We start from the raw sequence: 10,568 nt of genomic DNA, 5'->3' as shown, positions 1-10,568 counted from the left end.
TTACTGTTTTAGGTCCGTCTGCTGTACATTTCGCGAATATACGACCGTCGCGTGTCCAAAAAGAGTCTATTTTATGAAGGTGACGAAGTCTGTTAAGTTCGTTCACTACTGCCTGGCGTCTCTTTGTTAGGGATTCCACAATCATCGTGCCATGAGTATTACCTCTGAGCTTTCGCTTGTTTTCGTACACATGTTCGCGGTCGGTGTATCTGATGAACCTGGCTATAATGGATGCTTTCCCGTCTTTTATGGGCCCAAGGAGATGGCATCTAGATATAGATTTCGGATCTATGGCGATCTTCAGATGGGTATTGCAAACTTTACTAATGGCTTCAAGAGGTTTGAAGTTTTTCGGGTCTTGGCCCGAGGGGACGGGCACATTTACAAATTTCAAACACGTACGTCTTGAGTATTGTTCGTGTTCGTCAAGAATATCATGACTTTCTTGTTGGAAATGATTTAACTTTTCGTTTAGGAGTTTAATATGAAATGATATTCTATACAAGATCGTAACTATTACAAAAAATTGGGGGACGAATGAAAAAAAAAGAATAGAAAGAAACAAATGAAATAATGAAATAATGAATGAATAAATAAACAGAAACGAAACGTTTGATTTGACATTGTAAAACCCAATATTGATTAAACAACCTGCAATAATATTCTCCAATTGAAAATAAATAGCAAGGAGGGACAGCGGGTATCATCTTGCACACGTATCTTTGTTTACATTTACCTTGTAATCTTGCTATGTTTGAAGATATGGTATGAACTCTAATAACATCTCTCAATCCTTGATTGAAATATTTATTTTGAACACAAACTAGACCTTCTTGTAGTTTTGCAAACTGGTTGGACAAAACGTCATCAATGATGCTGCAATAAGTGAAAACAATTCTAAAAATAACCAAATAATTTTAAAACATGTGATCTACTGAAATATAATTATAATGTATAATGACAAACTTTTTTGTATGCAGAAAATCGGTAGGTAATTATTATCGATATGATATTTATTAGTTGGCTGAAAACAATTGCAAATATCTTCCTTAGTAAGATAATGGCAGATAAAACAAACAATGTATGGTATTTTTCAAAATTCATTTATTCAAGCTGATAGACTTTTCCCTGAAAACTAGACATATCAACTGGATCCTGTGACTTTAACGAGAGTGAAATTTTATATATAACATATATTTAGTTTATGGATCAAATAAATAAAAACAATCCACTCGTTCAAACAACAAGATTGTAATTCTTCGAATCTTAAAATAAATATTGCCTTAAAAATCAGACAAAAAAACAAATGTAAAATTTTATCAAATTCAGCGACAGATTTTATTTGAAATCGTAAAAGAATAAGTCATTTACTTTTACAACATTAACATTATCATGTCGTTGTAGAGATAAAATTACTTCAAAGATTAGACTATGTTTGTCTATAACTATTTAAATATGTCACGTGATGTAAATCAGGAAAGTCACGCGATTTGGGACTATAGAATTTCACATGTAATATACACTATACACATAGAAATCGATTTCATCTCCATTCATTGACAGTCTCGCTCTGACATTTCAGTTTCCGATCTCTACCTCAACTCCGTAGTGATCCGACATCGGATAATTTTTCCTGGGAATGTTTTGGACAAAAAGCCGCTGAAAAAAAGTGAATTAGAAAAGTCTTAAAATAGTCTTAGCCATAAGATCACACATTTAAATGAACAATAAAATTCAAAATAGGTTTTATTCTATTTTCTGAATAAGAAATAATTCCAGGATAACAATATTGATACATAGATGACAGAGAGAGGTGTCTAAACAGGCTGATACCATAGTAATTATATGGTGGCAATGGGCTATGTCATGATTAAGGGCTTAAATCATGGCAATGGGCTAAATCACAGTACCGGGAATATGGTATGGTTATGGACTGAAGTCTTAACGGATTGAAGCCATGGCAACGGACTTATGTCATATTCTTCCATGTTTGCTATGTAACGCCAGTTTTGATTGGTTTAAAACATTGTATTATTTCCAATAACCCACGCTCGTGCCAATAATACACGGTCGTGAGTCACGGCTGTTACAATTTTATATATCTAATATTCACCCCTTTTACAAAAGGTTACTATAGCCGAGTGGGCTAATGGGTTAGTCTTTCAATTTATTTTTACCACGACGCGAGTTCGAATCCTACAGAGGCCCCCCTTTTTTTCTTTTTTTCTTCTTTTATTCTTATCCTTTTTTTTTATTTTCAAAATCAATGCCATATAATTGATGCTTTTGATCGTAGTACTGTATTGCCTGTTTATTTCATCAATAAATAATGCAATACTCAAGAAATAAATTACAAGGTTTTTTCGGGGTTTCTTTGCTGGTTTTCAATTAGAAAGAGGTCGATCTCAGAACTAAACAGTACATGGTAGAATAGAAATAATCAACTTTGACTCTTGTATTGTTGCAGGATATACAACTCGGACTCGGATATTTTGCAATTTAAATTAATAACTCAGGCCTGCGGCCTTCGTTATTAATTAAATTGCAAAATATTTTCGTCCTCGTTGTATATCCTGCAACAATACACGAATCATCGTTAATTATTTCTTAAATAACGCATTAATGTCATGGTAACGGAGTTATGTCATAGTAAAACACCAATGTCATGGTAACGATGCCATAATACCGCATTAATGTCATGGTAATGGACCGATCATATTAATGGACTGAAATGTCATGGTAAAGGATTTATGTCGTAATAATGCATTAATGTCACGGTAATTGACTTATATCATAGTATTGGATTGGTGTCATAATAAATGGCATGGTAACGGACTATTACCGCATCAATATCATATATTGAAGTCATATCTACGGACGTATGTCTTAGTAACGAAGTAACATCATTACACAGATATACCTTACCTTGGCACTGAGGACGGTGTGGTTTCTTATCAACACGTGATCCAGCACTTCGTTTGTTTCCCAGTTCTTTACAAGAGGATTCAGGGAGCAGAAAGTACACTTCTGTACCATGGTAACGTACGGCGACGAGAAACCCTCCGACAGGAAATGATTGTAGGAATCTACAACAAAAGAAACCGCATGTTTTAGATGTATTCTACGTCGGCATACAAAATGTAGTTGCTTCGTCGTTACTGATTGTTCGTGGTTGGTGATTTAAAACATTTAAGAAATTAATTTGATTGAAAGATAGATGCTACTACATAAGGATTATCTTCCAAACGCGTATTAATTTGGCGAATAGTAAAAATGCTGATCAAAGGGAGATAAATAAAACGCAATAAAGTGACTGGCATTAGCAGTGTGTTTGAAAGTGGTTTTTTTTTCTGGGTAACGCATTATAAAAGGGAACATCTATATTTTTGCTATGGAAAATGTTTTTTCTTCCTATTCAGGCCTGGCCACAGGGTGATTATGTATGAATAAAATCTTTCTGTGAAAAAAACTATAATTTCGAATGTCTTAACACTTGGTTAATGTTATGAATTAGTTATTTGCAAAATATTTCTGGTTTCTTGCTGAGAAACTTATTTAATTAATGGTCGTATTGTTTTTCCTGTTTGTTATTCTGAAAATGCATTTTCCGTATGACAAAATGATGTTTCTGTATTCGTCAGACTTATGTTGTACCAAAAAAACTACACCTTGGGCGGATTCGAAAGTTACCTTCGAATTCAGCTGAGACGTTGAACGCTGGTATGACGGGACCAGTATTGAGGTCTCCCAGTATCACGGGTTTGTCTGACAGGTTGGCGGCGTCCGTTAATTTACGAGAGTCATTGAGATTTTGTTCTGCTAAGCTACTGTACACATCTTGGAGAAAAGCTAAAATGGCAAAGTACACATTAACATTACAAGAGATTCAATTTAATCTTAAAACATGACGGTATTTAAGATTGTCACTGTGACAGGAATAGCTATTCTATTTTATTGACAGATCTAAATGATATAAATGAAAATCAACTTAAAACTCATGTATGATATAAAGGGAGGTAACAAATCAACTTAAAACTCAATCTGATATATTAAGGGAGGTAACAAATCAACTTAAAACTCATTCCGAGATATAAAGGGAGGTAACAAATCAACTTAAAACTCAATCTGATATATTAAGGGAGGTAACAAATCAACTTAAAACTCATTCCGAGATATAAAGGGAGGTAACAAATCAACTTAAAACTCAATCTGATATATTAAGGGAGGTAACAAATCAACTTAAAACTCATTCCGAGATATAAAGGGAGGTAACAAATCAACTTAAAACTCAATCTGATATATTAAGGGAGGTAACAAATCAACTTAAAACTCATTCCGAGATATAAAGGGAGGTAACAAATCAACTTAAAACTCAATCTGATATATTAAGGGAGGTAACAAATCAACTTAAAACTCATTCCGAGATATAAAGGGAGGTAACAAATCAACTTAAAACTCAATCTGATATATAAAGGGAGGTAACAAATCAACTTAAAACTCATTCTGATATATTAAGGGAGGTAACAAATCAATTTAATTAAACTCACTTAAAGATATAAAGGGAGGTAACAAATCAACTGAATTATTTTTTTCTTTTCTTTGTGCGATTTAAATCATAAAATGACGAAAGTATTACAAGTCAGATACTAGTGTTTATTCGGCCAGTCACAGCATGGATGAACCAACAAATGGATGAAAGAACACATGAATGAATGAATGAATGAATGAATGAATGTGAGATTAACTTAATAATTCTACATACGTTCATAGTATTCGATGTTGGAGTTGGAAGTAGAATGACTGCAAAAAACAGTCCCCACGCCTTCAATCTGCAATGGTTAATGCAATGATGACATACATATCCTAAATAGTCCGGTAGTTTCCTGTCTATTTATGCATAAATTCTGTAATTATCTGTTTCAGTGTCAAACAACAATTATATTGAAAGAATTTTCAATTGAGGATAACAGTTTTTCCTTTATCATTGCTCGCATATACATGTACCGTCAATAATAGAAACATTTTTCTCTGACATTATATTTTGTTGTAATTTATGGATACGGAAATTGAAATATTTCTTCTCTGACTATGATTATTCTGTCGTGTTCTATGTTTCTGTTTGAAATTCCAACAAATACTAACAACAAGTTAAGAACAAAATGTTGACAACACAAAAACAAAACAAAACAAAAACAAAAACATAAGCAACATACAAGAAAAATTAATAATGAAATGGATTCTCCTTCGATAAAATTGCATTATATTTTGTTGTGTAACATTAGTGAATTGAAATGTCTCATGCATAATTAACATTTCAGATGATTATATTTTTATTGGTTTATAGAAAATGGGAGAATAATTGATAAAAACTTTACCTCGGCTTCTATATATGCACGTTTGCTGATCTGTTTGACGCCCGGCTCAAACTCGACCGTCTTCATGGTGTCTATCTTCCTCTTACTCAGAAGCACGAGTCCTGGGATATTTATAGCCTCTCTCGCGATGTAGTTAAAGCACCGTGACACGTCCCAACCGGAAACGAGGAGACAGGTAATACATCCTTGGCTTTCGGTCATCAAATCACGTTCAGTGACACATTTTGCAAGTGCTGCTAGATCATTTGCCAGGAAAGCACAGTTGTAGAGTACATCGAGTGTTGTCAGTGGTGCATTGTGACATGGGGGAGCATTTATGCTGCCCCATAACATTGTTTCCTGGTAAAGAGACGGATGGTAGACATAAACGCTTTTGTCTAATTTCTTCTTTAGCAAAGTTAGGTCACTTCCGTAATGCATCTGAAAAAGAAACGGTCGATGAAATATCGCATCCTGCTCCATTTTTGTAAATTTAACAGACATCTCGCACACATTTATAGATGAATATATTCTCTCTTGGTCTGCATATAGTAGTCAACTGAATGGAACCGCTCAAACGTAAACGCATAATTTCTTTTATCTGGTGATCTCCACTACTGATATGGCATAAAAGTGTTTCATAATAAAATGCTGATATTGCTCTACACTGCATTAATATCAATTTCACCTATCTATACTTTCATAATCATACTAATCTGTTATTATTTAAAGTGTGTGTTGGGGGTTGGGGGGTTGGGGGTTGGGGGATTATTTGCAAAACAAGCAAACAAAAACAAAACCACACAAAACAATATTTTTACTAACTTTTACATTCTATGAATTATTAATGGTTGACGAAACATTTTGTGTCTTTTTTTCAAAGTATCAAGAAAGTATCATTAGAATAGTTTAATGATGTTGTCTTATTATCAGAATTGGGTGGGTGTTTCAATAACGTTTCTCAACGCCTATGTGAATTGGTCTGTCTCGTGGACAGGGCTATCCCAGCCCAATTGTAAAACCTTTGCTGGCCAGCAGTAGGATTGCCGAAACAGGGTAGCCATACCACTCACACGAGGTTTGAGATACCCGTATCCCTGTCCATTAAACACACCCATGTTTGATTATGTTTTATCACATGCTTAAAAAACAGTTAACACAAAGTCGTTCAGAAATTTGACGCATCAGTATCAATGATCCTTCAAATATGCATTTAAATTGACCACTTAATCAATTTCTGTCATGGTTACGCTACATAAAATGATGACGCTACACTATTGTGAGTAGCGTCATAGTGCGTGCCAGCTGGTCTTTCTCTACCCCGTGTGTGATAGAGTTAGCCCGTCCTTGTAACCACGGGATCACTCGATGAAGTATATGAGAAATATATAGATACTAATCATATGTATATATTATAAATTATTAGTTTGTCTTTCTCATGTTATACTTTCTGATCCCACCTCTTGAAGACACATGACGTCATAATCTCCAGATTTTAGTTCCCGGATGATGTTTCGTTTCCGAATTTTGTAGTTATCAATATGATTGATTAGGCCCACATTGTAGGTCTGTATTTTGACTGCCTGGGCTATGCTCCATAGTGACGTCATACACAATACCAGTACCAGCGCCATTTTGTAAGCCTAGAAAAAGAAGCAACCGAAAACATTTGATTTTTGTTTGGACAGTAAAATATTTATAATTCAAATAACGGTATGGATTTAAGACTGTACACTAATACCTCAACAACAAATATTTATTTAAAATTCAATTAAAAATATTTGATATTTACTTTGGGATGAAATGTAAATAATGGATGTTTTACCTCCCTTTAACCAATTACTGCTTCTGACCATTGTCAGGTATGCTATTGACCAATCTGTGTACATAATAATTATATACATTTACATTCATTTGTTCTATTTATCTAAATTTCAGTCCATCTATCTATATATGAAGAGGATGTATGTACATTAAGCCTGCTATCTAATTTAAGGGTATGCTTCTGTACAATAAAGTAAATAAGTAAATAACACATGTAAACATGACGTAAATGATACACTGTTTGTCGAGAATTGGTTTAGACATAACACCATCATGTCATCATTAAGTACGACATTTATAACCAAATTGTGACGACAACATTTATCTCAGCGATTTTCCTAATGCTGTGTTACATGAAAAAATGTCCACTAAATTTTGCTATTTTTAGTTTAAATGAAGATTATGTCCCTTATAGAGCATGGTTATAAAACTTAAAAATAGCAAAGGATATTTGCAGCATTTTGATTAACAACGACACAAAATTTGAATGAATAATGTAATTATAGCTCATATCTATCTATCAGTCCATACCAACCATTATAATACATTTCATAAACATCACGTGTTACTTTCAAAGCTTTTTGATTCGATAACAATCTGTTTCCCCAGGCACTCTACCGTTGTGACTCCACGGACACCCTCTCTGTGAATTTTCCCGAAAGCACTATTCTTTGTTTTGTATGTAATCAGTTCTCTCGACAAGTCGTGAGTTCAATGCTCGATTGACCAGTGCATTACTTACAAACATTATATGATGGAGGTTAGTTTACGTCACATAATAGGTAGTGATAAGGAAATCCGTGTAAAAGAGACATGTCTCCCTAATATTAATCCTACACATGCACCCACGCCTCCTGACGAACCCAGGAATGCAGACTTAATCCACATAGAGGATATTCTTTATAGTGTAACTGTTTCACATATTTTCTCCGTTTTATTTTTTTTAAAAAAACAGGAGCGGCATTGCTTAAAAGGATACCTAAATCCAAAAGCATATTAAAAACGTTACTCTGATTTCCAAGAAAATGATTAATTTAAACACGTAAGAATTGAAATTGCTCATGCTAATATTTTTGCTTTTACAGTATCGATATCATTGTATTAATATCAAAATGTATATATACAAATGTGTTTTGATATTACAGTATCAGTACCATTGTATCAATATCAGAGTGTATTTTACATTTATAATGTCAATTTTCAGGTATTAATATCATAAAGATGACAATTTCATCATGTCGATATCATTTTAGGTTTTATATCATAGTTTCATTTTTATCTGTCGACTATTCAACCATAAACGATTAATACTTAGAAATCAGCTGATTAACCAGAACAGTACCTATGACCACTTTAATACAATAACGTTATTTCGTAGATCTCATGAATGTGATAAAGAAATAAATGCATTTGTTGTATATCGGAGTACAATATTGGCACTGACAGATTTTGCTAACAATTATATATGGACTTGTGGGGTCATGATTAATTATGCAAGATTGGATGCCTTTGTGCTTTAATATATAATTATTCTATGCTATCCAATGAGTTGCAAATAAGCGAAATAAAGGTGAATCGAATTGAATGAAGACACACACTTTATGTTTTGTGTAAATGTTTGTTTTAAAATTTGAATTGGCTGTACCATACCGAAATTAGCTTAACCTAATGGCCTATCCTTTCGCATTTGTTTGCAATATAATTTGTTGAAATTGAAATGGTGTCATGTTTAAGTGTTAATATCATGTTAGTGTCAGTATCATATTTCAAAGTGTCTATATGATTAATATTATCAATGTCATACCGTTAATTAAATGTGTCTATATCATTAATATAATATTATCCATATCATAATGCTAAATACGTGTGACGATATCATTGATATTATCAACATCATAGTGTTAATTAAATGTGTCGATATAATTAATATTATCAATATCATAATGTAGAAAACAGTTCTTTACGATTTGATAAAGAGATACCTGAATTCGGAGCCTAGAGAGACAATGATAGGCCCATTTAACAGGAAGGAAGTATTAATTTCAAGGAAGTTTTTAAATATACTCTCATACTAAATATTCAGACGTCCACCTTACACCGCTTTGCATGTAAATAGGACTAACCTTCGATCATGGTTAGGTTAGTGATAGCCTATGGCCTATAGCATGTAAAGCTTCGTGAATATAAATACTGGAAGTTAAGTCATATGTTCAGCTGAGTGGAGAATAAATCAGAGAAGAAATACATACAACTACAATTAATAGCATCTGAGCAAAAACGACAAATGCACATAATATACAAATATCATTTTACATTTATCCAGAGGAACACTTACCTTGTGACGACTCTATCGTGCTTCCCTGAATGCGCATGATCACGTCTCCTGCGCCAATTCAATCGTTTTCAGGTCTAGGGAGGAGTCACCTTCAGATGTACATTACCTGACAAAATAGCTTTCCATTTATTTGATGTGGCGGTTTAAATAGTTTTTTTTCTCTGACGAAATCCTATGTGACGTTTTTGTTCTGTTGAAGTAATCAACCATAAGTGACGCAATTCAAAAAAGGATAGTCAAAGAAATCATTGTAATTAAAGACAATTGTTAAATGAAAAAACAGTAGAATATATAGACATTATTGTTAAACATTAACACAATGTATCATTCATTATGTGTTGTTTATCAGAAGGTAAAATGTTTGAATTTCCTGTCATAATTGTACCGTGTTGAATATATATGTAGCATAGTAACCCAAATGACGAACGAAGACAATTTCATGACTCGTGTCTTGACCGGTCCTCGGACTCACGATCTGCGTCACCTAATAGCCTAACCCGACATACCTGCTACAACAACACAAATATACACAAAAGAATGTTTCAACGAAATGTAAATGAATTAATTATGATTAATGTACATGTATATACATTGTGTATGCCTAGTCGCAATACCTCCACCAATTCCACCATGTCTCGGAATCCGGGTCTTCGCTAAATTGGAAATTGGTCGAAATATTATGATTGATATTAATCTTAGAAAATGTGTTAGTTAAAACAAGATTATTTGGAGATTAAGTAGTACAAACATGTAAAGTATACAAATATGAGAAGAAGACAAATACAGACGATGTGGTCTATACACGTATAAACATAGTCTTAGTGGCTCAAAATTGGCTATAGTGAAAATCCATGTCTTCCAGTTTTCTGTTTTGATTTGCATTAATCTCGTACAAGATAAGTTCATGTTTTATTTATATCAAGTTAGGTTTTGTGTGTGTTAATGATGACATTTGCTTATTTTTAGTAAAAATTACTTCATAATAATGGGAAATAAGCAACAGAATTAAGAGGATGAGGAATAAGCAGCATATTTACAAGGATGGGGAATAAGCA

At 33.3% G+C, this 10,568-nt stretch overlaps 1 protein-coding gene across 4 annotated transcripts; it reads right to left on the bottom strand.

The window, feature by feature from the left end:
• Positions 1–1,087: 1,087 nt before the first annotated feature.
• Positions 1,088–10,054, bottom strand: LOC117337018. 4 transcript variants are annotated; one of them, XM_033897764.1, is made up of 8 exons: positions 9,928–10,054; positions 9,514–9,619; positions 6,815–6,997; positions 5,376–5,795; positions 4,763–4,829; positions 3,691–3,849; positions 2,926–3,086; positions 1,088–1,659 (listed from the first exon to the last, which is right to left on the bottom strand). In XM_033897764.1, exons 3-8 carry the CDS (start codon positions 6,986–6,988, stop codon positions 1,579–1,581), a joined length of 1,062 nt encoding a protein of 353 aa, XP_033753655.1. In that variant the 5' UTR covers positions 6,989–6,997; positions 9,514–9,619; positions 9,928–10,054; the 3' UTR covers positions 1,088–1,578. The 4 variants fall into 4 exon arrangements, with proteins under 4 accessions (XP_033753655.1, XP_033753654.1, XP_033753653.1 ...); XM_033897763.1 differs by having other exon boundaries at positions 9,514–9,703; positions 9,899–10,052; XM_033897762.1 differs by having other exon boundaries at positions 9,899–10,052.
• Between the last annotated feature and the right edge of the window lie 514 nt (positions 10,055–10,568).

Source organism: Pecten maximus, chromosome 11, assembly GCF_902652985.1.
Source record: "Pecten maximus chromosome 11, xPecMax1.1, whole genome shotgun sequence".
NCBI classification, from domain to species: Eukaryota; Metazoa; Mollusca; class Bivalvia; order Pectinida; family Pectinidae; genus Pecten; species Pecten maximus.
This window is presented reverse-complemented; position numbering and strand designations above follow the sequence as displayed.

Coding starts and splice junctions, on each gene's coding strand:
- LOC117337018 (XM_033897764.1), bottom strand. CDS start 6,988: ATGGCGCTGGTACTGGTATTGTGTATGACGTCACTATGGAGCATAGCC. Junction 5,796..6,814: donor ACGTCATGTGTCTTCAAGAG/GTGGGATCAGAA, acceptor TTTCTTTTTCAG/ATGCATTACGGAAGTGACCT. Junction 3,850..4,762: donor CAACATCGAATACTATGAAC/GTATGTAGAATT, acceptor TTGCCATTTTAG/CTTTTCTCCAAGATGTGTAC.